The sequence below is a fragment of the Mus musculus genome, chromosome 11 (genome assembly GCF_000001635.26).
Source record: "Mus musculus strain C57BL/6J chromosome 11, GRCm38.p6 C57BL/6J".
Classification (NCBI taxonomy): domain Eukaryota; kingdom Metazoa; phylum Chordata; class Mammalia; order Rodentia; family Muridae; genus Mus; species Mus musculus.
Window position 1 is genome coordinate 73,015,546 of NC_000077.6, and position 27,296 is coordinate 73,042,841.

A 27,296-nucleotide genomic window follows, 5' to 3' on the forward strand; every position below is an offset into this window, starting at 1 on the left:
ACATAGGCACACCCTCCAGCCTGGGCTCACCTCCAACCAGGGCTGCTAAGTACCTCCACCCCTGCTCTGTCTAGACCAGTCTGTCCAGCACAACTACTCATAGTGATGGATCTGTACTGTCCAATATGGTGGCCACTTGCCAAGGGTAGCCAGTGAGGGCCTGGAGTCATTTCACTTTTTAGTTTTGTTTCAACAAAACAAAACAAAACAATGCCTTGTTATGTGGCATGATTATGTGGCATGATTTTAAACACATGATCCTCTTGCCTCAGCCTCTCAAATGCTAAGATCACAGATACTCGGCACTATACCCAGTTCTGATTTACTTTTAATTCACTAGAATAGCTGTATGTAGCTATTTTACATGTAGTGGCGGCTAGCAGAGTGGACAGCATGGACCAGTTGTTCTCTCAGACCTTGGCCTTCTGCCAGCTTCCCCAGCCAAGAACCTTCCATCCTCCTCTTTTGTAGTCTCCACAGTCTGTGCCTACTGTTCCTTTCCTCCTGCGTGGAAGGAAAAATAGTACCTCAGGCCAAGGCGGCCTCCTCTCTCTTAGCCTGTGCTCTGCACGTCTTCCTCTCTTGCCTCCTTCTCTGGCTCATGTTGCCCTGTAGAGCAGCCTACTCCCTCCTCGTTGCCACCCTTCCAGAAAGACCAGTTTGCCCTTCTCAGTAACTGGCCTCCACCCCCCATCCCTTCCAGATGCCCTTGCCAAGGTCACCAGCAGAGTCCTTGATGTAAAAGCCACGGGGACACTTGGTCCTGCATCTTGTTTGGCTCCCAGCATTTAACCGTTTTTCAAAGATTCGTTCTAGTGGTACCCCAGTGCAGCCTCTCCTGGTTTCCCGGCAGGCATGGAGTGTAGGGGAAGAAGGCCTCTTACAGCTCTCATATGGCTCACCCTGTGTCTTTGGTAAGTGGCTTCTCTCCAAGGCTCCTCGGTGTGTCTGGGTACTGGTGGCAACCTCTGCTAGGGTTGAGGTAATACATGTGAAGTGCCCAAGGCAGTGCCTGATATACATTGTCTCTGGAACTCACACACACACACACACACACACACACACAGGGTCTTCTTGGTTTCTTGGTGCTATAATCCTTGCTCCTTGGTTGGGCTTTTGGCTGCCTATGATGGAGGTTGCATTTGTTGTTGGTGGTGGTGGTAGGTTTTTTCCCCTTTCTTTCCTTTTTTTGTTTTGTTTTGCTTTGCTTTGTTTCGAGATACGTTTCTCTGTGTAGCCTTGGCTGTTCTGGAACTCGCTCTATAGTCCAGGCTGGCCTTGAACTTGGAGATCTACCTGCGTCTGCCTCTGAGTGTTGGGATTAAAGGGATCCACCACCACTGCCCGGCCCCTTTTCATGTTCTTGCTCTTGCTACCTGGTCTGGTTATGTGACAAAATTCACGTTAGTGGGATGCACAGGGAATGTTCCGTGGCGCTGTCTTTAAAAGAGCTACTGTTGGGGTAGAGAGATGGCTCAGTGGTTGAGAGCACATGCTGTTCTTACAGGGGAGCCAGATTCAGTTCCCAGCACCCACACAGTGGCTCACAACTCTCCGTAAGCACACACAGATGCACATATAGGCATACATGTAGGCAAAACAGTCACCCACATAAAATAAAGAGTTAGCATCGACCCTTCATTATTTTTCTCCATTCCAAAACCTGGAATGCATACGTGATAACTGGAGTTCCAGCCCCTATTCAGAATCACGAGGTCAAAGGCCATCTCCAGGGCTTCCTGGTGCAGGGAGTGGAGAGAGCCACATCTCAAAGGCTTTTGTGGAGCAGAGCCATCATACCAGCCCAGAACTGTTTTTCAAGATTTATATATATGTAAGATTTGTTGTTGTTGTTGCCTAGATCTTAATCTGATCCTCTCAGCCTTGCTTCAGTTGATCTGTTTGAGCCTTTCCATTAGAATTATGACTGGATCCTCAAGGACTCTCAAAACCATCTCTTCAATATTGGGGTATAGCTCAGTAGTAGCATCCTTGCTTAGAATGCAAGAAGCCCTGGATTCAATCTTCAAAACTGGGGGTGGGGGGAGGAGTCTCTGTAGCCCAGCTCTTTCCTGAACTCCAGCCCTATAGATCCAATCCTCCAGTTACTGGACCCAATTATTCATTTCAACAAATACATGCTGGGCATGCATCAGGAGGTCAGGCTGTGCTGGGCGAATTCATCTCGACCCTTGCTCTCAAGAGTTCTTAGTCCAGACAGGACTCAGGTGAAGAGGTGCTGAGATCTGGAAAGCACTGAGAAAGGGCTGCTGGGCATTCCAGGTATCCAGAAGGTCATGGGGAAGGCTTCCTAGCAGCAGAGGCATTGAACTAAGTGCCAAAAGACAAGTGGGGTTTAGGCAGGCAAGTGGTGAGGGGTGAGCTATGGAGGGCTTGAGGGGACTTAGTGGCAAGCAGTGGAAGATCCTAAGAGGCAGCTCTCTGGTGTTCCTAGTGCCTGTTCTGGTTGTCCCAGAAAGGTTAATGGGAAGTGATACTGGATTGGGGTGAGGGGTGGGGCTGCTGCACTAATCAAGTGGAGGTATACTGCATGACCGTGGTGGTCGAGTTCAGGGAGGGGCAGATGGTGGGGAGAGAGAGAGAGAGAGAGAGAGAGAGAGAGAGAGAGAGAGAGAGAGAGAGAGACTTTAGGGATCTTAAGAGGCAACATGGCAGATCCTTGTGCTACACCCGGTTGGGTCAGAAAACCTGCTACACAGGTAACTCCTGGTTTCTAACTCCTGGTTTCTAACTCCTGTTTAAGACAGAGACACAGGTGAGACCAGGTTGGAGATAGCAACATGGGTCTGAGTTTGAGGCAAGCAGTGATGTGGGGCATCTCCAATAGACTAATAATAGCAGGATTGAACCAGGAGTCTGTGAGGGCAGTCCCCAGGCATAACCACAGTCAAGGCCACTTGGTCCTGGAGGGCTCTTTTTCATTCCCTCAGCCCAGCCAGTCACCTCCTGCTCCTCTCCAAACCTGAGTGCCGCCCCACCCCAGCACTCTGACGAATCTCCCTCCTCCTTCCCTCCCCCAACCCCCCCGGAGAACACTCAACTCCAGGCCCTTCTCCCAGGGCCTCTACCTAGCCTCTCCTTGGTACGCACCGGGCCTCATCCCGAAGGAGGGATGCTCTTGCCTCTAGAGACTAGGACACCGGATTGAGGACTCGAAAAAAGCATCGTACGCTTCAGGCCAGGCTGAGGGGCCCACGACGTGGCCTGAGGGACATCGGGTTCCCCGAGCCTGCTTGTCTGCGGGCGCCGGGGGCGTGACGCGTCGGGGCCCATCCGCAGGGCCCCTCCCGAGCCACCTCCTCCCGATCCCGTCGAGACCCGCCCCCTCTACCCCTGGGCGGGAGGACCGGACTCTGATTGGACATCTCTGCGGGGCGCTGCGCGGCACAGCCAATGATCGTGGGCCGGCGCGGCGGCGGGCGGGGGGAGCGAGCGCAGCCTGGAGCTGCGGCGCCAGCGGGTTGAGCCGGGCGATCCTAGCCCGGCAAGGCGGGCAGGGCGGGGCGCGCACAGCGGGAGCGAGCCTGGTGCCCACCGCAGAGACTGTCGCCAGGTGCCTAGGTAGGGGTCAGCAGCCGGGACTTGGAGTTGGAAACTGGGGTGCGGACGGCTGAGCCGCCCTGTGCAGCCAACGGGCTGTAGAAGGGTGGTCTACAAGGCCGGGTCTACGTGGGCAGCCGGAATCTGGTGTGCAGAGATTCCCGCTGTGTCTGCAGGGCCAGGTCCTCGGGATGGTTCCCTGAGCCCGCATCTGTCTAAGCCAGCTATGCGGGTGCCCGACCACCTGCGTTTCTTCCGCAGCTGCTGTCTGTGGGACTGCATAGAAGCCCCGCGCGCGCGGTGCCTTGGGCCCGGCTCTGGGTGGAGGCCGTGTCTATTCGGAGTGGGCCTGGACGGGTGCACCCACGTGTGGATCTCAGCAGAGCGCTTCTCCCACAGCCCTCCCGTGAGTCTTCCGTGGAGAGCTGGGGGCGGGGTGATGAATGGGACGGATGCAGCGAGCGACTTCAGCTGCTGCGCAGTCGTCCCCTGACTGAGTGAGGGTGGCGGAGGCGGCGCTGTGGTTTCTGGGTCTGGTGGGTACAGGATTGGTGCTCCGAGGGTGCACACGTGCGCGGGGAGCTGTGTGTGGTGTTTGGAGGCGGGTGTGCGTGCGTCACGTGGACACAAGAGTGTGCCTGTGTACCTGAGGGGTGCGTTTCAGGATGGAGTGGTGTGTGAGCACCGGTCACGAGGACAAGGATTACATCTGTCAGGGAAGGGGTGTGTGTCTGTCTTGAGGGTGTTACAGAGTGAGCAGAGCTAGCTGTCACATGCCTTGGGTCCCAGGACTGTGTCCCAGTGAGCTCCTCTCTTTGTCTTGGCCAGGTTCAGGGTGTGAGAGAAGCGCACAGCTGTGTCCTTGAAAATCCCAGGGAAAAGGAAGAGGCTGGGTCTTCTGCGCATCTCTACCTCTTCCATCCAACATACGCTGTGGGTCAGACTGTTCTAGACCCTACTACCTGCTCCTTGGTCCCCCACGCCCAGTCCTCAGACCAGGACTGGGGCTTATTTTAAACCTTATCCAAGTGAATTGCTTCCCTGCTTAAAGACTCCTTTGGTGTTAGAGGCCTCTGGTTTCTGTTCACAAACCCTAAACCAAGCCTGTTGGGAAGCACTCTATTGCTATCACGTTGGGAAGGGATCTCTTTTAGACACAGGGTGAACTCCCATTTCTCCCTTGGGAATCCTGCTTAGTGGTCACAATGTCGCCTCCGCCAGGAAAACACCCCCGAGGCCAGTGTAAGTGGACCTTAGCTTCTCTCCTGATGCACACCTCCACTAAGGAACTTTCCACTGCAGCCACATCTGCTGTGCTGGTCTTCATACAGAGCAAGCACTGTCCCACCTCATGGCACTTGCACCTATGGGCCAGTCCCTCTGGCTCCAGTTGCTGTTCTCCAAGTGTCTACACTGTGTACCGCCTTTCTCCTTCCAAAGCTGCTTAGAGCTTGCATTGTGTACAAACCCTCTCTGCGCTACATCAATTGTGTCCCTAGCATCTTGCTCCTGCCCTGTCTTGTTGTAGTAGCTGTCTTCCCAGGGCATCCCACAGCACCTATCATGTATTTATTGCTAGCATTCTTATTTGTTGCTTCATGACTCTACTGGAAAGCAAATGGTGAGAGTGGGGACTTTGTCTTTGGGGGTCTACTGGTTTACCTCCTCGTTCTTATATTGCAGATACCCAGTGAATCGTTGTAGCAGGGATGCATGACTCTGGATTTGCATACCAGGAGTCAGTGTGTCTATCTACTCCCCAGATCCACACTAGAGGCAAACTCCGAACATATTAGAAATCCTCCTGTTAGCAACTGGTGTGGAGGGAGGGGTGATATATTAATCTGGGGTAGGGAGACCTCTGGAAGTAGTGAGAGAACAGTGGAGGTCAGAACTTGGTGATTTTATCCCCAGATCTGTGCTGTTTAAGGTGCTTAACTTAGTGAGTTCAGCCAGCCAGCGGGTGTGTGTGTGTGGGGGGTGAGATCAAAGAGGCTTCTCAAAGGAGGTGATGTCTGAACTGGTCTTCAGGCAGTGAAGCCAAGGGAGGTGTGTTCCTGGCAGAAAGAGCAGCTCGTGCAAAGGCCTGGTGACACAGAGCCTGTCGTTTGCAAAGCTTGAAGTAGTGGGGTGCAGCCAGAGTACTGCAGGAGGTGGAGGGGTGGGTGGTGAAGGTGGGGGGGGGACAGTCCCTTTGGCTCTTGCCTTTCTGGCCCAGGCCCAATGAAAATGGGGAAATGGAGTTCCCATCTCTGTGATGGGAACAGTGGATGAATAACAGAACGGGGATGGTGATGAGTGGGATAGATCCCTGAGCTGCCCAGAAACAGGGAGGGGGGAATCTCTGGAAAGAGGGTGGAGGCTCAGAGCTGGTGTAAAACAAGAGACCCACAGATGTCAGTTTCCACAGGTGGACTGAAGGATGCTTTGAGCATAGCGGCAGTGGGGGAGGCAGGAGCCTACCTGGGTGTTTGGGGATCCCCGGAGGTAGTGGGAGGGCCATCCTCACAGCAGGCATCCTTGAGCATGACTTGGCACCAGACTCCTGGGTCTCCCTTAAGGGGACTGAGTCATCCTAGGCAGGGGCGGGGAGCTGCAGAGGGCACCACTGCCTGAGCCATTAGACCCTAGCCAGAAGCATAAGCAGGCTACAGTGAAGTGGCCCAGAGATGTCAGGACTGCTTTGATGTACAGCCCACACGGCCACTGCCTCCTTGCATTTCCCCCTGACTATTCCTTTGCTGATCAGTGCTGTTCCTCCTTTGCCTGGATAGCTATCGGTCCCTGCCTCAGCCTGACTCTGGAACATTCTAGCCAAACTCTGAAGTCACTGGTCCCTGAAGTTACCGTAGGTAGGGCTGCTTGAACCAGTGTGGGTGACTGCAGGGTCTTCTTGCGCTGTCTTCTCCTGGCCTGTGTTAAAAGACTTAGCTGGATGGGTCATGTCCTCAGAAAGAGGTCAGATGGAGTGGGCTTCTGAAGCCAAGGGTTGGTTGGTGTACTCGGGAGTGGCAGACACTTGGAGGGTGGGGTGCCGCTTGAAGGAGAAGCCTGAGTCAAGCTAGTCTGGAGCCAGGCATCTAAAGTAGGTTGTGTGTGTGAGCTGCTTCTTAATGCACACACATCCCAGCGACATATTACTCTATTACTCAGGCACAGGCTGCTTCTGCGTCCACTGCTTCATCCACTTCCTTCTAGGGTTCACAGAGAAGGCTGGACAGTAGCCATCTGTCTGATTCACCTGTGAGAAAACTGATGTCTCAACAAGCTTAGTGTCCTAGTCCAGCATGGTGGTGCACGCCTTTAGTCCTAGAACTCGGGAGGCAGGTGCAGGCAGAACTGGCCAGCCTAGTCTACAGAGTGAGTTCCAGGATAGTCCAGGGCTACAGAGGAAGCCTGTCTTAAAAAAAGGTGTGTATGTGTGTGTGTGTATGTATGTATGTATGTATGTATGTATGTATGTATCTTTAGTGCCCTAACCCAGGCAGCACAACTCCTATCTGGGAGAACAGGATTTGAACTTGGCATAATGAGGGAGGACCTGTGTCTGGGGCTGTCCTCTTGGTCAGTGGAGGAATCCCTTGCCCACAAGAATCTTTGCTGTGCCCTGGAACTGGGGCTGCATCTCAGCCTGTCTGTCCATCTTTCTGTTTATCCACTTGACCCCTATTTACCTGCTAAATCGCCTTCTACAAAGCATTCTCAAGACTTAAGTTTGGGTAGGGCCTTGAGAAGAGTCATTGGGTGAGCTGTTAAGGAGGAGTGGACCCACAGGCCAGCCTTACAAACCACCACCAGTTTCAGGCTGGTGGGACAGATAACCCTGTGGAGTTAACCTCTAGAGTCTGGCTCCCCTGGCCCTAGCTACATCTATGTACAGGCCTAAGGGACAGAAATGCACATGATCAGCTGGTAAAAGGGGAGGGGGGAATGAGAGCTGTTTGTCTGCACAGTTGTGTTCCTAGGTGCAGGTCCACAGCACAGGCAGACCAGTTTCCAGCCTCCAGTATATTCTTCCTTGGTCAGACACTGGCCCCCATGCACACAGCACAGCCGCAGGCCAGGCACAAGGTCCTGTCTCCAAGACACTGGGCAGAAACTTTCAGCCTCCCTTGCTGCCTTTCTCCAGCCAAGCCGGGCTTAGTCACCTGAATTTGATCCAGGCGAGAGGGAGGGATGGATGGAGAGTCTGACGTCAGCTCTCACAACCTCCTCCCACAACCACCCTCGCATCCATCTGGGCCCCAGCTCATCCCATGCAGTCACTACTCAGTTCTTTGGAGCTTGTTAGTAGCAACCGCTGTTCCGCGTCCCTAACAGCATCAGCTTCTTTACACCTCACAGCCACATCATATTGGTGCAAGGCCTGCTTCGTGGCTCATTTCACCAATGAGGAATACCCAAAGTTATATGCCCTCCCCTCCCTAACAGCCAGGAAGTAGGCAGCCTGGGTATCCCAGCCTGGGTGCCAAGCCAGGTAATAGTCTTTAATCTAGAATAGGAAGGCTTCTGCACCTATTTGCTGTGTGACCCCAGACCCATCTGTACCCTCCTCCTGCTCCCCACATTCTCCTCAGTTCACATGTCTAAGGAAAGGGGGAAAAGGAGCTAAAGAAAGATGTCCTTTTAGAGGTTGTAGTCGTAGGGAAATTATATGCAAAAGTTATGGGCCAGACCAGCCTGGGGCTTCACTCTGCTGGAAGCTCACTTCTGACTCTGTCCTCAGTCCTGATGTGGTCTGCAGCCTGAAGCTAGTTGGGTTTCCCTCACTGACAGTGCTTTCCCATCCAAGTAATGGGACCAGGGCTGCAGAGATCACTATGGTGACCACTTGTATTCAGCAAATATTTATCGAGCTCTTACGTGCCAGGCACAAGTGATCTTACAGAGACAAAGCAGACTGAAGAACTAATCTCGGGGCTTAGGACCTGGTGGGGAGGCCTACCCTATGGGGGATGGAAGGAGGGGGAAGGAGTCATGTTTGGGGAGGCTCTCCTTACCCTCCTCACCTCTTCCAGGGAGGCCCCTCAGAGCTCTAGCCACACAAGTCTCCTTTCTTCTCTCTAGCAGAAGCTCTGCTGCCTCCTGGCTCCTAGCACTCGGCACATGTGAGTGTAACATTTGGTCACATGGGCAAGCTGGAAAAAACAAACCAGGAGGAATATAGAAGCTGCACTAGTGTCTTGTGTGGCAGACCCCAAGGTGACCCCTCCCCTAGTGTACCCTCTCCTGGGCTGGCAGCTCTATTGGGGCAGCAGGGGAGCCAGGCAGAGGCTCTGATCTTTGCCCTATTACAATCTACTTCCAAGCCTGACGGTAGTCAGGGCAGCTAGGTAGGCATAGCATCTACAGTACAGAGGGGAGTCTGGCTTGCCCCCAAGCTATCTATGGTAGGTTGTCAGCAGAGGTAGCTTCCTACCAGTGGCTAGGGCATTCCAGCTGCCCTGCCTGCTGTTTCCGTTATGTCATTCACAGCAAAGGACGGAGAGCCAAAGGTAGAATGAGCATGGTACCCGTGGGACCTGTGGTTTTTGAGTTCCAGTCAGGATAGAGGAAGTCACCAGCAGACCGGAAGGGCAGGGGTTCAGGAGTCCACTTACTTCCTTTTCTTAGAAGATGCAGAATGAGGCCCAGTAAGGAGGGAGCTTGGGGTGGGGGTGGAGCCAGCATGTGGGCTGTGGTGGAGATAGTCGTCCTGGTCTGAGAGTAAGTGGGGCCTGGCTAGGGCCTGTGTGTAGCTAAGAGTGATGGCTGAGGTGCAGGTGGGTTTGAGGCTGGGGATTGAGGCTCAAGCCCGGGCTACTGTTAGGGTTTTTGAGTAGGTTGGGGACCCAGGAAGCAGTAGATGGGAGGAATGTGTGAAGCCAGTCCCCGGCCCCTCCCCTGCACCTTGGCAAATGACTAGATTTATCTTGGGGTCTTGAAAATAGTGAGAGGAGTCGATGGAAGCCAGAGACCTCAGGAAATGTTCTTTAAAATGTCGAGAGGGACTGCAGTGAAGGTCTGGGACAACCAGGAGACATTCCTGGAGGAGGTGTCTGGGTCTGCAACCCTAGTGCCCCGCCTGCTTCAATGGGGCTGTACTGGAATGCTCTGTCAGCAAGGGTGTCGACTGCTGAGCCACTGGGCAGCCTGTGTAGTTGGGACTGGATTGCCCTGGGACTCTGTGCTTTAGTGTGACTTGGCTTCCAGGACTTCCCCACATCTGTCTGTACTCACTGCAGAATCAGTTCCGTGACTATTCCTGTTGTATGGGCAGGACGCTGAGGGCATGCATCCGAGCTAGGTGAGCTACTGGGGATCCCTAGGTTTGGATGCCCAGCCAAGGGAACAGCCGGGAGGTAGGTCTATAGCACTGTGGCTATAGACGGAGAAGGATCTAGACCCACTCCACTTGCCTGGCCACGAGTGACACTCTCTCCTCTCTCAGGTTCCCAACAAGGTTCTACAGACTGTCTGCTGACTGGAGTGATGGAGAGTGGCCCAGCCGTCTGCTGCCAAGACCCTCGTGCAGAGCTGGTGGATCGGGTGGCGGCCATCAATGTGGCCCACTTGGAAGAAGCAGATGAGGGTCCAGAGCCTGCCAGGAATGGTGTGGATCCTCCACCCCGGGCCAGAGCTGCCTCCGTGATCCCTGGCAGTGCTTCAAGACCCACTCCAGTGCGCCCCAGCCTCTCGGCTAGAAAGTTCTCCCTGCAGGAACGACCAGCTGGAAGCTGTCTGGGGGCTCAAGTTGGGCCTTACTCTACAGGACCTGCCAGTCACATCTCTCCTCGGTCCTGGCGGAGACCCACCATCGAGTCCCACCGTGTGGCCATCTCAGACACAGAGGTTGGTGAGGTGGACTTAGAAGTTGTTTACGGACCTGTCAGGGAAGCCTGGGTTTCCACCCACTATATGTACCATATACTTAGCTTTCTTTGGTTTGCATGCCTTTAGAGCTCACTGAGACGCTCACTACCTAACAGCAGGGATTCTTCTAACCCAGGGAAGGGCAATCTGAATTGAGGGATACCTCTTGTCTTCTTCTCACCCTCAGCCCAGGCATAGGGCCCTCTCTTGTCCCTAGGAAGCCTTCATAGAACTTTGAAAACAGATCATGTATGTCTCTACCCCTAAACCATTCCAAGCTTGAGCCGTAATCATGCCTCTGAGAGACTGCTCTGACTTAGACACTGCAGTGTGCTTCCTGGTCTTTCATGGGCTTGAATCTGAATGTGAACTTGGGTCCCGATGGGAGCACAGCATAGCCAGGGCTTCACCCATCCTATCTTCACATATCACCCAAGGCTTCTCGTCTCCTCTCATGGTGGCAATTGCTACCTTCAGATCTTCCCCATCCAAAGTTGAAAGGCTGGTAAGAGCTTTAGGGTCTGGGAAGTAGAGGCTGGGCTCTGAACAAGATGGGAGCACTGTTGCATAGGAATGAGCATATCCGGCATATGAATGAGCTGTCCTGATGCTCCGCTCTCCCGCAGGACTGTGTGCAACTGAACCAGTACAAGCTGCAGAGTGAGATTGGCAAGGTAGGACCAGGGCGGGACGCGGGTGGGGGCCGTGCTGCAGAGACCTCTCTGAGCATCCGCCTTTCCCTCTGATGGATCTGGGGAACAGAGCCAGGAACACCCAGCCTGACTGGGAGATTATCAGAGGAGGGCAGAGATAACTTCTGACTCCTGACTCCCGGGGCTCTTAATGGAGACTAGGGGAGACAAGAGGCTGCGTGGAGCTGTGAGGCAGGAGTGGGTGGTTCCCAGGGCACAGGAGTCCCCTCCTCATCTTTTGGAAATGTAAGTCCCAGAACCAGGTGGTAGGAGATAGGGTGCAGTTGGGGTGCAGAGGCTGGGACCGAGAGCTGTTGAGAATGTGGCTGTGTCTTGAGGGGCTGACGGATGGCTCTCTCTGCAGGGTGCCTATGGTGTGGTGAGGCTGGCCTACAACGAAAGTGAAGACAGACACTATGTGAGTCTGGGCCTGGGAACGGGTGTTGCTCAGGTCAGGCCCCACAAGCCTGAGAGTAGGAAGAATTGCTGGGGGGAGGGGCCAGGGCTACCTCTTAAGGGGAGGTTCCCATTCCTGAGGTGTGCTGCGGGAATGAACTTCCGGTTTCTTGGGGTATGTAAGCAAAGCCGGGCTTCTTCTGAAGAGAGAACAGGAGGAAGGCCGAGACTGGGCTATGGCCTAGCAGACGTATACCTGGGCACATGCTCAGAGCCAGTGGTAGCTGCCTGTGTGCTCATCTGCACCACAGTCCCCATGTGCCCAGCCTTTCCTAGCCCCTGCTGGCTGCACACATGTGATATTTCTGTCCCTTTCTTCCCAGGCAATGAAAGTTCTTTCCAAAAAGAAGTTACTGAAGCAGTATGGCTTTCCTCGTAAGTATGCCTTGACCTTGGGAGCTCCTAGGCCGGGGGCAGAGGAGGAGGGAATGGTCGCTGACTACTTTCGTTTAGGAGTCAGGGTAGAGGGTAGGAAACAGGAGCAAAGGCCTGGGGATGGACTAGGCTTGGTGAACTAGAATGAGATCTCAGCCTCGTGAGGGTCTTCCTCCAGGACCAGCGCCTTGACTCGCTTTTTGGCCACAGGCCGTCCTCCCCCCAGAGGGTCCCAAGCTACCCAGGGAGGGCCAGCCAAACAGCTGCTGCCCCTGGAGCGTGTGTATCAGGAGATTGCCATTCTAAAGAAGCTGGACCACGTGAATGTAGTCAAATTGATCGAGGTAGGAGGGGTGGGGGGGTACTGGAGCTTGGGTGGGGTGGATGAGTGGGTGGGTCGGGTGTGCTCAGCCTACCAGGGTCTAGGAAGCAAGTGGATGAGGCACTGGGGGCAGAACATCCTTGGATGGGACAGTGGAGGTATTGAGGCAGTCTAGGCTGGTCCAGGGTGTTCTTGCTCTGGGTGATGGGTAGCCCTGGAGGTCACTGCAAATCCCTTCCCCAGGGGCAGGGGTTGTCATATGGAGGGCTGATGGCGAGGTCAGTGATACTGAGGCCCCTCTGTTGGTGCTTGTACAGTTCCTGCTCTGTGTCCATGGTAACTGCAGGGCACAGGAGGGGTCTTGGTCCTGGGTTCCCCAACTCCATTCCTCAAGTCCTATGCCCATGTCTGCTCCCTCTGACCAGGTCCTGGATGATCCCGCTGAAGACAACCTCTATTTGGGTGAGTGACCCAGCTCATACCACAGCAGCTTACCTAGGGCTGGTCCCAATGAGGGCTCCCCAGGGACACACAGAATGTTCGGGGAGCCATGACCTCTTGTTCTCTCAAACCCTGGATTCTCTTGTACAGCACTGCAGAGTGAGACCTAAATTAATCACATTTTGTGACTATTTCTTGGCCCCACTCCCTGCTCCCGACCAGTCCGGGTCAGTATGGTTCTGCACTCAGTAGGTACAAGGAGCTGGCTAAGTCAGTGAATCTGGGGATTCAGCCTCAGTTTTCTCACCTATAAAATGGGATAATAGGGTTGGGAGTGTAACTCAGCAGTAGAACACTTGCCCAGCATGCTTGGGGAACTGTGCTCAATACCCATCCCTTCAAAAATGATAGTTATAATAATAAAATAATAAAATGAGGTAAGGGTGGTATGTATCTCGTAGGGTTGATGTCAGGAAATGTGCATATTTGTAGTTATCCTTATTAATATGGATGTTATTATTTAAGTTCTTTATTCTGATTGATCATTGGGCTTTTTTGGGAGGATATTTTGGAGAAATGGGATAGGAAGGCTGGAGGTGAAGCTCTAGGGACTGCCCAGGACTTGCAAGAAGACCTTGGGTTTCTGCTCCATCACAGAAAGTGGGCGGGGCAGGCATTGGCTTTAGGTATCAAGAGGCGAGGCTTTGGTCAGGGGTGTTATTGACCCTTTAGGGAGCTTTAGGAACATGTCTGCCCCTTCTCAAGCTTCCTCCCTGGCAAGGGCTCCATGCCGAAAGTCTCTGCACCCGAGGATCCGGTCAGGCAGGCCCAAGGGGGGAACCTTAGCACTGGCCGCCCACAGCCTTACGACACCTCTTCTTCTCTCTTTTCTTTCAGTGTTCGACCTCCTGAGAAAAGGGTGAGTTCCCATCCCATTCAGAAAGGTCATTTCTGATACAGGTCTCCTACCCTCCCTCGGTCTCCCTGCAGAGCTGTACACCAGCTCTTGGGGTAAATAAGAGACCTGGGACCATTCAAATGAAGGCCGGTAGGATTGTAGAGGCTGGGAGAGGGATGGGCTTTGAGCCAGACCTTGACAAACTAGGAAGATACTTGGATGGAAGCAGGAGGAGGGATGTTTTCAGGCAAAACCCATACCTGCACTTAAATCACCAAGGGTTCTTTGAGCTTTACTACTGACTCATGAGAGAGGCAGAGAGAAAGCCAAGGATCAGAGAAGGTACTTATCCTACCCAAGGTTGCACAGCACGTTGTTGATGGTGTTCTAGCTCTGTCTGCCTGCCCTGTTTGATGTATGAGAATATTTGCAGAGCAGCTGACATGGCCTGGTGGGTACAGGGCTGGGTGGACCTGAACCCCTCCCTGCCAAGCCTTGGAGGAAACTTATGAACTATCCCTCTGCCGCTTCTTTCCTGAAAAACTAATTTTTTTAAACCTGCATTTAAAATAAGAAGTTTTTAGGAACTGAGCCTGTAGCTGAGCTGGTAGAGTGCTTACCTAGGATGTACCACCTCAAAGGTTCAGGCCCTAGCACGGCATAAAACCAGGGAGGGCAGCTAATACCTGCAATCAGGAGGTGGAGCCAAGAAGATTAGACTTCAGAAGTTCAAGGCCATCACTAGTTACATAGTGAGTTTCAGGCCAGCCTGGGCTACGTCAGACCCTGTTTCACCACCACCACCACCACTACCATCACAATTACCACCATCACCACCACCACCACAATTACCACCATCACCACCACCACCACCACCACCACCACCACCACCACCACCACAGATATATGGTTGTTTTTTTGGAGACAGGACCTCACTATGTTGACTTGACTGAATTTGAACTCATGGTGAGTCTCCTGCATCTGCCTCTGAAGTGCTGGGGTTACAGGCACTTACTGTAACACCAGGTTGTCTTTTGTTTTTTGTTTTGTTTTGAGACAGGGTCTCACTATGTAGCTCTGGCTGTTTAGAACTTGCTGTGTAAACTAGGCTGGCCTTAAAGCCACAGAGATTCTCCTGACCCTGCCTCCTGAATATGGGGTTAAATGTGTGCTCCTCCACACTAGTTTAAAAAGTGGAAGTTTACATTGCTGCCCATGTCTGTATCTGATAATCTGGAACACTATCTATACCTATCTTCATCACATGTTATACATTCTGAAACATTGTATTTCATTAGACAAGGGGGGTGGAAAGACCCACTTGATTGATTTCCTGACTCTTGAGCCAGGGTCCACAGTTTTAGAGCCACCTTAAATGGCACCTTTGTAATTATTTGATTATACTTAAATCTTGCAAGAACTGTAAGCCAGTAGAAAGAGAGATACATTTGCCTTGAAATTATGATTGAAAAGGGATAGATGGGTCAGAACTTTTTTTTTTTTTTTTTTTTTTTTTTTTTTTTTGGCGTATGGGAGAAGCTAGTATCTTGATTTCTATGAACCCATGAGCACTAAACCAGGAGAACTCCTGTTCCCCAATCCTTGCAGCCTTACAGAAGTACTCCTTATTCCACTGAACCTCCTCCCTCCTCCCTCACAGGCCAGTCATGGAAGTGCCCTGCGACAAGCCCTTCCCAGAGGAGCAAGCTCGCCTCTACCTCCGGGACATCATCCTGGGCCTCGAGTACTGTGAGTGAGACCGCCTGTCCACAGGGACTGGATCTAGAGGACATGGGAGCGGGCTGTGCCTACGCTAAACTGCCATTGAGCCCTTCTGCCAGTCAGCGCTGGTCTACCAATCAGCTTTAGTGGAGAAAGGGGCGGGGAGGTGTGGGTGGAGGACCTAGTGGACTTCACTGGGCATGCGCTAGATTCTTCGCTGTGCATTGCATTCACCACTGTGTGGCTCTGCGTGGATTTTCTGTCCCGGTCTTTTCTGCTGGGTTCTATCCAAGCTTCTCCTCGCTGCAGAACATCAGGAGATGTGGGCTGGAAGCGATTTGTATCCAGCTGCTTGGGGAAGAGTGTGTCCTGGCATAATGCCTGTGTCGATGGCAGGGTAGGCTTAGCTGTAAGGACCTCTAAGGCAAGAGCTCAGGGGCACGTAGGTTCTGTGCCAGGAAGTACATTCACTTATTCATTTATTTCATCCATTCACTTCACTCACTTGCGTGCACCTACTTGGGTCCAGGACTGAGGAAGCTCTGCGTGGCAAGTGATGCCCGCCAGGGCTGTGGAGGCACATGGGCCATGACAGGCTTTCTGGAAGAGGCTGAGATCAGGTTCTAAAGAGTAGGGGTTCACTGGCCAGCTATGAGGGTTGATGGTAGGAGAGCCTGTCAGGCAGAGGCAAGAGAGAAGTGGGGCTGTTCCGTCTGGATGGTGCATTCAAGTGGTGTAACCTGGTGGCTAATGAGCAATGGTGCTGGAAACATCTCTGAGGAAGACTTTATGACCGAATCCTGTCAGTATTATGAGGGCTCTGAGCAGAGAAAGCCTGATGGGATTTGCTTCTTAGAAAGCGCTGCCTGGCAGCTGTGTGGTGGCTGGATGGGGTGTGAGAGGCAGCCAGCTGGCCAGGGGCAGGCTATTTCCACAGCTCAAGTGACAGATGGTGAGGTTGGTCGGGATTAGAGCAGTAGCAATAGGATGGGAAGGAGGTAGGGTGGCTGGCCTGGGGAGACGAACTGGTCTAGGGAGAGGAGGACCTTCAGAAACCTAGGGCTCTGACCTGGGTTGGGAAATGGGGTGCTGCCCATCTTTCCAACATCTTATCTGGACCTGTTGTGAGTGAATTCTCCCTCCCTAGCAAAGGTGTAACCCACATTGACACGGGGAATCTTTCTGCTACTGAGCCCCTCTAGTGTCTCCAGATTAGTGCTCTCTTTGTATATGTAGAGAATCGGAGGCACATAGACAGGTGTTTAATACGTAGACTCCAGTAAGAGCCCATAGTGTATGAAGGATGGGAGCGTTTTCTTCTTGGTCTGTTGGTCTAGCAAGCAGAGGGCAGTTACAGCCCTTCCAGGGTTAGGCTGTACCTCTTCCTTTTGTGGGTCCTTCTCCTCTGCCGAGGACCCGTCTGCCATCTCCTAACCCCACTTCAGATGCACGCTAATCTTGGGCTCTAGTTTACAGTCTCTTCAGGGCCCAGCTGATCCTGATGAAGGGCATTTCTGGGGTAAGAGTTAGCACCCGAAGCTGCAGAATAGATGAAGGAGGCATCTGTGCCCCAAAGACTTGTGGTTCTGGTCTCGTGGAGGGACAGTTGGGGCTGGTCAGAAAGGCCCAGATAATGGAGGCAGGTGTATTAAGATAGACACTGAGATGCAACACACACACACACAGAGGCATATTTTTTTTCTTTTAAACTCAGGTGCTACTATGTAGCCCAGGCTGGTTTCAGTCTCCTCAAATTATGGATGACAGGCACTGTGTACCACAATACCCAGCCTGGACTGTCTTCACCTTAGCTTTGGTTGGCCGCTTGATCTGAGGTTGAGAGGAGGGGGAGAGGGAGGAGGAGGAGGGGGAGGAGGAGGAGCTGAGGTGGTTTTGAGGATTTTTTGAAACAGGTCTTTAGGGTCAGAGAACAGTAGGGAAAACTGTGGAGTTTCTGTTTTTCCTTTTCTCGACTGAGAAAGGGTATTGCTGTATAGCCCAGGATGGTCTAGAGCGTGCGGTCCTCCTGACTCAACTGAGATTACAGGCATGCATCAGTCTGCCTGGCTAGAGTGGGGGTTTTCTTTTTGGCTGGTGATGGGGGTTGTAGACAGGAGTCAAGTTCCGATACCGAGATGTATATCGATACTATTATCTGTTGGACATCTATACGTGTACAGGACCTGAGTTCAGGGGCAAGCCTAGAGTTGAGAAAAGAGTTAGACTGCATTCCATGGCCACATGGGTATCATTTGGGCCTTTCCTGCTCTGATGGGGATGTCAGCTTAGTGTCCCTTTCTGATAGGGCTAGACCCTGGAGACAAGGCAGGCTCTGAGTGTTCTGCACTGTTTCTGACTGGCTCCATTCTGCTGGCGATGTCTGCATCGCCTTCACCCCAACCATCTTCATCCTGGTGGTACTGAGGCCTGGTGCTTCCTTCTCTGAAACCCTGTTATTCAGATCCCTAGGGCTGAGGCAGTACTGTTGTGTCTGTAGCACAATATATCCCCCCCCCCCCCCAGGCCAAGCATCAGTCCTGGGACCTAGGCATAGGCTTCGATACAGTTTGGGCCTGCAGATGGTGCTGATGTGGGAAAGGCCTATGGAGAAATTCCCCCCAATATTTTCCTGTGACTTCCCTCCTCAGCAGGAAATGTCCTGTTTGTTGAGGAAAGAGCACTGGACTTGGAGTCCAATGACTCCCAAGATTCCCCTCAGTGTCTTCAATTGCATTATGGAGCAGGTGGCCCCAGTGTCATCTTGTGAGGTTCTCTCATAACACGAGTTGACATGGGCTGGGATGCAACCGCTTGCTTCCTAGGCTTTGTGAAGGCAGGAGATCGCCCTGGGCAGTGATCCGCCAAGCTTGCATATCACCTGTTTCTCTCTGCAGTGCACTGCCAGAAGATTGTCCACAGGGACATCAAGCCATCTAACCTACTCCTTGGGGACGACGGGCATGTGAAGATCGCCGACTTTGGTGTCAGTAACCAGTTTGAGGGGAATGATGCTCAGCTGTCCAGTACGGCAGGGACCCCGGCATTCATGGCCCCGGAGGCCATTTCTGATTCCGGCCAGAGCTTCAGTGGGAAGGTGATTCCTAGGGCCTGGGCTAGGTTGGGATTTGGGTGTAGGGGCAGAACAGCTTGCACTGGGGAGGAGAGGTGAGGGCAGGGGAGACGGAGTGCTTGCAAGCTGAGAGCTCCAGGCTTCTTGCATCTAATAGTGGCATGCCTGCCTTTTTCCTGGAGCCCAACATATAGCCCATGTGGGGCTCCTCTGATTTCCTAGCGAATGGCTACAGTCTCACTTATATCTCTCACTGCTGCTTGTTCTGTGTGGGGCTCTGTGCTGGGCCGTGTGGTACAGAAAGAACCGAAACAGTCCCATTCATACCATTCCGCTGGGTGATGAGGGCTGAGAGTCATGGTCAGAGGAGGGGGGAGGTTTCTTTGGGTCCTGGATATGGCAGGGTCTAGACTGGGCCATGAGCTGGAAGCAGAATCTAGGAATGTGCAAGAGGATTGAGAGGCATAAGGTTGGTTGGGGTTTAGACCTTTTATGTGGCCCGAGGCGGTTATGAATGCAGCCCAACACCAAACTGTAAGCTTACTTACAACACGGGGGGGGGGGGATGGGGGGAAGGGAGAGAGAGAGAGAGAGAGAGAGAGAGAGAGAGAGAGAGAGAGAGATTGTTTCTTGGTCTCACGGTTTTCCAGAGGTGCCTGCCTGGTTTAGAGGGACTGAGTGCCTCTGCTTTGCTGAGGTGACAGGCAGGTTTCCTAAGGGTACTGCAGCAGTGTGGATGCCTGCCCTCCCTGCCCGGAGCTTACTGCAGCACCGCTGCATGCTGCCTGCCTGCCGTACCGGGAAGGGGATGAGGTAACTGGGCAGTGTGAGGCTTGGAGTTCAAGCAGAAGCCAAGGGCATAAATTAGTTTTTTTCAACTCTTTTATTTGAGGCTGGGCACATAGCTCAATGGTAGCCCACTGGATTAGCATGTATGTGTTGGGGTTCATTCCCCAATGCTGCAAGACAAAAATCAAAAGGGAGTTTTAAAAATTTTGCTATAATTCTAAATTTATTGAAAAGTTATAAGAAGAGTATAAAGGAATCCTGTGTGACTTTAAAAACAGTATGTTATTTTATGCTGTTGGTGTTTGGCTAGCATGGATGTCACTGGATCAGCTGTGTGCCTCGTATCAGTAAAGGCCAGAAAGGGTGTTGAGTCCCCTGGAATTGAAGTTACAGAGTGCTGTGAGCCACCATGTGGGTCCTGGGAACCAAACCCACGTCCTCTGGAAGAGCAGCCAATGCTCTTAGCCACTGAGCCATCTCTCTAGCCCTTTACCCTCACTCATCAGCTTTGCCACATTCGCTCTTTCATTGTCTTTGTGTTTCTGAATATTCCTATTACATTTTTCTGAATCGTTCAGAAGTTTATTTTGAGACAATATGTCTGCTTATCAGTATGTGCTTTAGTGACTTTCCTAAGAGCAAGGGAATCCTCTTATATAATCTCAGTCTAGTGACCAAGGTCAGGAACTTGTCACTGATAGGACTGTCCTATAGTGTGTTGCACACATGTAAGTTGTTATGAAGTAGTATTCATGTTCTCAGCTTGCCTGTTTTCTTCTTCTTTCTCCTTTTCTTTCTTTTGTAATCCTGGAGATCCATCAGGGTCACCTGTCACATTTCCTTAGAGTCCTCTGATCTGGAGGCATTTCTCCCTCCACCCTTTTTCTGGGGTGAGGGGTGAGCACAGGGCATCACATATCCCATGCTGCTCTAGAACTTGCTCTGTAGCTGAGAATGACCCTGAACTAGTGATTCTCCAGTAGCTACATCCCAAGTGTTGGTTTACAAACACATTATCCCGTGTTTTCCCCGGCCTCCAGCTTCATGCCCTCTCTTTGTCATTCTGACTTTAATGATTGGAAAGCAGACTGATGTCTCAGGACACACCAGTTTGCACTTGCCTTGTGTTCCCTGGAAAGATGGGTGAATAGATGGATAGATGGATGGATGGATGGATGGATGGATGGATGGGATGGATGATGGTGGTGGTGGTGGTGGTGGTGGTGATCTGTGTCAGGGGTTGCACACATGAGGATCCTATGGAGAGTCCCACCCGGGCCTGAGAGGAGCTGTAGGAGATAGGGGGATAGGAGGGACAGGGGTTGCCTCTGGCATTGGAAGCAGTTGCACAGTAACTGAGGTGAGGCTCTCCTGAACCCAGAGCTACTTATTGCGCATGAGTTCAGCACATACTGCTATTTTGGAAGTCCATCTGTGTCATGGAGGCAGCAGATGACCTCATGGATGAAAGGAGGCTTGAAACCTGCTGCGTTAGAAACAGTGTCTGTTCTGGGCCTGTCCCTAGAAAGCCCACAATCCCAGGAATGTCACAGCTCTATTCTGGTCATCCTTGGCATCTCCCCTGTGCCTAGCGCAGGGCCCAGCGTAGGTCAAGCCTCGGGGAGCGTTTGTTGATTGACACCTGCCTGGGAAAGGAGTGTCCCTGGAGGGCTCTTCCACAGCCTAATAAAGATGGGTGAGGTAGGAGTGGGGGTCGTCATACTTACTGACACAGCTTGTTTCTTTCTAGGCCTTGGATGTATGGGCCACTGGGGTCACGCTATATTGCTTTGTCTATGGGAAGGTGAGTCCTGGGGACCCTGCAAAACTGTGTGACTGGATTCAAGGAGCCAGGAGTGGGCGACAGATGCAGAACCTTTTTTGTGTCCCTAGACAGAATGGCTTTTGAAAAGCCCACCTGGGCCAAGAAGTCTGAGGGAAGAGAGGCCTTTTGTTTCTCTTTCTCCCCTCTGGGAGGGATTGATTTGTTGCCCTGGGACAGCACATATCCAAGAGGAGGTGACAGTGGTATTGCCTCCTCTCCTCCAGAGTGAGCCCCGTCCTCTCTAGATGTCATTCATTCTTTCATCCATGCAACATTTCTTCACAACGTTGGGTCTTGCCGACCTCTAACCCTGACATGATCAAGATCCCACGGGTGCTTTGGCTCTGGTGAGCACATTTAAGGAGGCAGGCGGTATCTCAGTGAACATGTCCCCAGACGCCAGGGCCTGGGAGAGGAAGGCCTTGCTGCAGGCAGCTTTATTGCTGGTGGCAGGTGCAGCCAGCATAGTTCTGCAGTGACTCATCTGCTCAGTTACATTTGCTGAGCCCTTGCTGTGTGTCCTGAACAAGTTAGATGGGGCCTTTCCCATCTGCTGGGTTGGGGGTGGGGCATAAACTGCCTCGCACCCCTGGCCCCCTACAGTGTGGATCAAGGCCTACATCCTGTCTGTCTCTTCTTCCCACAGTGCCCGTTCATTGATGACTACATCCTGACCCTGCACCGTAAGATCAAGAATGAGGCCGTGGTGTTCCCTGAGGAGTGAGTTGTCCATGGAGGGGGGCGGATCATGGAGGCCCCGCCCCCTACTTCTGAACTTTAGCAGAGCATTTGCCCTGTGAGGGTCCCATCTCAGCCTTCAGAGTTAGAAAGGGGAAACTGATCCTCTGGAGGGTCCAGAGCAGATGGGAGGCCTTCTGTCCGTCCATCTGAGGAGTGTGATTGGGATTATTCTTGGTCCCAGGAAAGTGAGAAAAGGACCCTCCCTCGTTCATGGTGGCATCCTGGTCCCTGTCCTTTTCTCTGCCTAGGCCAGAGGTCAGCGAGGACCTCAAAGACCTGATCCTGAGGATGCTAGACAAGAATCCTGAGACAAGAATTGGGGTGTCAGATATCAAGGTGGGAGATGAGAGGCCTTGTCCAGGGCCAAGGTCTGTGTCCCCTTCAAGACGGACCTACCCTGGGATGTGTGTGTGGGGGGGTTGGGTTTGGCATTTCTGGGTTGAGGACTCCTTCAAGGTCAATGCTCGGGATACTTGGGGACCTTAGCTGGTTGATGTCTAACCTGGGTTATGACTCTTGTTGATGACCCTGGCCCTTCTCTATCTTCTGGGCTCTACAGTTACACCCTTGGGTGACCAAGCATGGAGAGGAGCCCCTCCCTTCAGAGGAGGAGCACTGCAGTGTGGTGGAGGTGACCGAGGAAGAGGTGAAGAACTCAGTCAGGCTCATCCCCAGCTGGACCACTGTGGTAAGAGGGTGAGGGATGATGGGACTCTCTCGCCTAAGAAGGGTGTGGCCACTGCTTGGGACTTGCTCTGTTCTTGGCATTTGAAGGAACAGTGGGGCATCAGGTCAGTCAGCCACAGTTCAGGGGCCATGGAAGTCCCCACTCCATTGGAGTCTATGGACTTTTGGAATAAGGTCACCTTATTCAACCCGATGGAGAGACCTGAGGTTTGGGGAGGGCCATGGCAGGAAGAAGCAGTTCCTTTCTTGCCTACATTCTGTGAACTGCTGCTCTACCTGAGGTACCACACTGGTGTCTAGTGACAGTGAAAAGCCTGGAGACTTGGCTCAAGAACTCCACCTGTCAGTTAGACCACACCCTACCCCATGAACTTACCTGCTTAGGCTGGGACTGGCTGACCAGGCCTATGCCCCACATTGACCTCTCCTCCCCAGATCCTGGTCAAGTCTATGCTGAGAAAGCGTTCCTTTGGAAACCCATTCGAGCCCCAAGCACGCAGGGAAGAAAGATCCATGTCTGCACCAGGAAGCTTACTGATGTAAGTACAGTGGGCTGAGGCCTGTGGGCTGAGGCATGGCACTGAGATATGTCCCCAACTTATATTAGTCTGGAGCTGTCACCAGAGCCTAGGGACATATCCAAGTTTCAGAGCAGGGCCCCATTTGCATCCTTGTCTAGGCCCAATGTCCTCCATGCACACACTGTAAGAGATGAAGACTTAACTCAGCTCTCCCTGGGACATATTTTCTTTCTGGAAGTCTGCTTTGCTCATGCTCTCCTGCTGGGTCCAGCCCAACTCTCTGGCTTCTAATGTTCGCTTCCCTTAGCCCTTGGCAGTCAAAATCTACAGACAGAGTCAAGTCTGCTCTTTATTGAAGGCTGGTGTCCGTGGAGAAATGGGCCCTTCTGACCACTTGCCCTGGCCCCAAGCTGGACATGTGATGCCCTCCTGAGTGCCTCATGTTATCCATAGCCAGCACTTTGTTCATCGATCGAGTCCATGTGGACCAGCTAGGTGGCAAGGCTGGAGGACAGGAACCCATTTGCTAAGGGGTCCCTACTTTGAACCACATGTATGAGTTCACCTCCTTGGGAGAGATCAGAAAAGCAGTTCTCTGAACATTGATTCTGGCTTCCAGTTTTTCTGCTGCAGTAAAATTCACCTTCCATTAGAGTTTGTGTACAGACCTTCAGAGGGATCTGTGAACTGAGATGTGTTCCAACTGAGAACTGTGAGGTGTTGTGAACCAGAATATCGTGATCCTACCGCAGATGGGTACCTCTCTGGCTGTGAGGGAGCTCAGGGAGAAGGGCTGAACATTTGGCTTGCCCTGTGGTAAAGGCACTTTCCCAGGGAGATGAGCATGGACGTAGTGCAGGCCTGCCCTTACAAGGAGTGGCCACGCAGTGAGGTAGACCTGGGGGATGTCTGCACGTTTCCTCCTTCCTCTCTGAGGTAATTGGTATCAGGGCCCTGGTGCTGCAGTGGATCATGGAGGATTTGATAAATGAACTAGGACGGATCTGAGAGTGAAAAGGATGCTGTTGATGATTATGTAGGCACAACAGTCTGACATCATGGCTGTGCAGGAAACGGGACCACTCCAGCTCAGTGCTTGTGTCCTGGAGCCCCCTGGTGGTACAATGAAGTGGCCTCTAGTTAAGAACAGTTCCAGTTTGTTCCCTGAAACTGAACAAAAACAAGAATCCGGTACACTTTAACCTCATCGAGGGCCTTGGGACACTTGGTAGACTCCATTTGTAACATTTTATGATATTGTTAGTCCAGTTCAAATTGATCCTTTGATTGGATATTTTTAAAACAAAGGTTGAGATCGGGGATGGGTAATCAGATTCAGGGATCTGTTGAATGGTGGAATTCCAAGACTGATGGTAACTCGGCCCTGTGGGGAAGTTAAAGGAAATATACAACGGAAGCCTTCTACCCACTGGGGTCAATATGGAAGACCTTTGACCTGGGCAGTATTCCTGGGATACCAGAAAGTCTTTTGGATCAGATGGTTAGAGATTCCTGAGAGGCCACAGAAGGGTTGTGGGTTGAGGCTGGGTCCAGGGGAAGTAGCAAGAAGGACTGCGAAGATGGGACAGATCCTAGGGAGGCTAGTGTGGATTGGGGATCTGAAAGGCTGTAGGATGGTCAACCATATGTGAATGTATATGAGAATCCCCTGCATACACACTCTGACTCCTGGGATCTCCCTGCCCCTGGTGTTTCCTAACAGGAAAGAAGGATGCGGAGAAGGGTGCAAAAGCCCAGAGCTTCCCGGAGTCCAGGAGGATGAGGCTGCGTCCTGAGTCCCTGCATGTGCCCAGGGCCGTCGGCAGCATGCTCATTCCGCACCTCCAGAGGCCCACCGCCCTCATGCAATAGTCGCCCCTGCAGGCAGGGGGCTGGGGACCGCAGCCCCTCTCCTGGCCCCCCTCACCCATTGTGCTGCATGACCTGCGCACAGGCACATCCAGGGACAGGATTGGAATGTGTGTCATCTGGGGCTTGGGGGTCCCAGTTGGTCCTCTCTGTTCTGAATCATCTTGCAGGGAATATTAGAAACCCTACCTGACTGGCTGGTGAGGCCCAGGGGAGAAGGCAAGAGATCAAAATGGCAGGTAGAGACCTGGTGGGCTGCTTCTTAGAGAACGCCCATAGGGATTGGTGGCCCGCCCAGCTGGTGCACACAAGGAGGGCGATTGCCTCACCTCTGTGTGGAAGGTGCTGAGTGCTGGCGTACTCAGATCTCTAGCGTGGATGCTACGGATAATGGCACGTGCCTGGGAGCAGACTCACCTTGGAGAATCCAGATTCCTCTTTCATTGTCTTTTACCTGAGGGCTGGGGTGGGAGCAGCTGTCGTGGGGAGCATCTTCCTCTGGCTTCAGGTAGTCCCTGGCACACTGTTTGGCAGTCATCTGGACTTGACATTCATGGACTGTGTTTTATACTCTGCACTTGCCGGAGAAAGGGCTGAAGTGGATGCAGCTCAGAGCATAGGCCAGAGCCCAGAGCAGTGTACTTTGCCTGTCAGCCTCCCTTCCTGTCTTATGGATCTCCGGAATGAAGGGTACAGAATACCAGCAGTGACAAGGAGGGTCATGACTCTCAGAACTGTGGCCCCGCAGATGTGGAAGTAACTGGGATCCAGGCTCTGAGCCGACGCTGGCTTACTCACCACATGCCTATGATGAAGGATAAACTGCCCGGGTGGGAGGCAGGTGGCCCTTCTGCCAGTTGCTTCAGTTAAGGGCATCAGACGGTCAGCCACACAGGTCAGAGCTGCACACAATTGGGACACCCATGGACAATGCCCTTCCAGAACAGATGTCAGCTCTCTGGATTCTGTGGTCATCTGGCTATTCTAATGTTTACGAATAATGCTCATAGGGATTGGTCCCCAAAGGGAGATGAGCAGGACTCAGGTAGCCCTCTCTGAAAGCCTCCCGGAAGAGATCCTGGCTGCCCACTTGGGTTTCAGAATGCAGGAAGGCTGGACTAGAAAAGAGGCCGGGTAGGAGCACTGGTTCCCACTGTATCTCTGTGCCCATGGGTGTACATTGCTCCTTCATGTGCACATGCGTGTGCGTGCCCATCTGCTGTATACAGCACACTTGCATGTCTCATACTGGCACATGCATCTGTAATATAGTTTCTACATCAACTTATGCCTAGGAGCAGCAGGTAGCCCACTGTCAAAGGGCTCCCATTTCAACCCAATTCCTCTGCACTAAGGCAGCCAATGGAACCCAGGGCTTGAAAACAAACCATCTAATCCTATCTCTAAGAATACTTTTATAGAGTGACTGGGAGGCAAGCTAAATACCAACCAGTAAATAACAAGGAGTCAGGGAGCTTCGTGGATGGGACCCACATGGGAGAAGCTGTCAGTTGGGTGGCTGGCCTCATTGACCCCAGTGGAGCCAGGAAGTCATGCTCACTGTTGCCTGTTGCTGAGAGCTTTGGTTGGCTTTGGTTGTGATTGTAGCACAAGTGAACAAACTCCATAAGAGTGTTTATAAAACTTAACTTCTTAGGAAGTGAATTACAAACAATAAAAAGCCCTTTGTTGAGTTTAAAAAAAAAAGTCTTTGTATGTCTTCTGCATCCAGACATGTTTCTTTCTTGTCACAGTTGACTTGGCTCAATTTTCTGGAAGGCACCGGAACAGCATGGTAGGGTAGTGAGAGGTGGGGAGAGGTGGAAGGTGGGTTCATGAGGCTAAGGACTCCTGTCGCCTGTGCAGCTTTGCGGAGAACTGGGTGCTTGAGAACCACAGGACACATTTCCTTTGGGAGACAGAGGCAGGCAGATTTCTGAGTTCGAGGCCAGCCTGGTCTACAGAGTGAGTCCCAGGACAGCCAAGGCTACACAGAGAAACCCTGTCTCGAAAAACAAAAAACAAACAAAGAAAAAAAGAAAACAAAAAAAAAATATTTATTTCATGTATGTGAGTACACTGTTGCTTTCTTCAGACACATCAGAAGAGGGCATTGTATCCCATTACAGATGGTTGTGAACAACCATGTGGTTGCTGGGAATTGAACTCAGGACCTCTGGAAGAGCAGTGAGTGCTCTTAACCACTGAGCCATCTGTCCAGCCCCTACATTTCCTGTTTCATAGGGGTTCGGGAAGGCTAAGTTGGGGAGCTGGGATGCCCAGTGTCTTCTCCATGACGTCTTAGCCTCAGCACTGACACTGTAGTCATGGATGGGGTCCTCCGGGGTGGTGATATCAAATGTCATCCTTGAGGTCAGACAGTCTTGTGTTTGAACACAAATTTGGCTACCTACCTAATAATAACTGACACCTTTGGCAGGTCATTTCAGGAGCCTTAGTTTTTTCATTGGTATA

The 27,296-nt window shown here is 52.3% G+C and overlaps 1 protein-coding gene and 1 long non-coding RNA gene across 5 annotated transcripts; one reads left to right on the forward strand and one right to left on the reverse strand.

Annotated features, from left to right (window-relative positions):
- Positions 1 to 310: 310 nt before the first annotated feature.
- Positions 311 to 3,296, reverse strand: 4732414G09Rik (RIKEN cDNA 4732414G09 gene). The gene is made up of 3 exons (NR_152202.1): positions 3,112 to 3,296; positions 903 to 968; positions 311 to 504 (listed from the first exon to the last, which is right to left on the reverse strand). It is a non-coding gene; the product is annotated as an RIKEN cDNA 4732414G09 gene (long non-coding RNA).
- Positions 498 to 26,528, forward strand: Camkk1 (calcium/calmodulin-dependent protein kinase kinase 1, alpha). 4 transcript variants are annotated; one of them, NM_001362841.1, is made up of 17 exons: positions 3,443 to 3,582; positions 3,823 to 3,967; positions 9,992 to 10,392; positions 11,040 to 11,087; positions 11,470 to 11,523; positions 11,885 to 11,936; positions 12,147 to 12,280; positions 12,684 to 12,720; positions 13,597 to 13,618; positions 15,258 to 15,346; positions 18,214 to 18,413; positions 20,929 to 20,982; positions 21,650 to 21,723; positions 21,993 to 22,080; positions 22,304 to 22,432; positions 22,867 to 22,970; positions 24,676 to 26,528. In NM_001362841.1, exons 3-17 carry the CDS (start codon positions 10,033 to 10,035, stop codon positions 24,746 to 24,748), a joined length of 1,518 nt encoding a protein of 505 aa, NP_001349770.1. In that variant the 5' UTR covers positions 3,443 to 3,582; positions 3,823 to 3,967; positions 9,992 to 10,032; the 3' UTR covers positions 24,749 to 26,528. The 4 variants fall into 4 exon arrangements, 3 of the variants coding, with proteins under 3 accessions (XP_006533824.1, NP_001349770.1, NP_061371.2); XM_006533761.4 differs by lacking the exons at positions 3,443 to 3,582; positions 3,823 to 3,967 and adding an exon at positions 498 to 914; NM_018883.3 differs by lacking the exon at positions 3,823 to 3,967.
- The last annotated feature ends 768 nt before the right edge of the window (positions 26,529 to 27,296 follow it).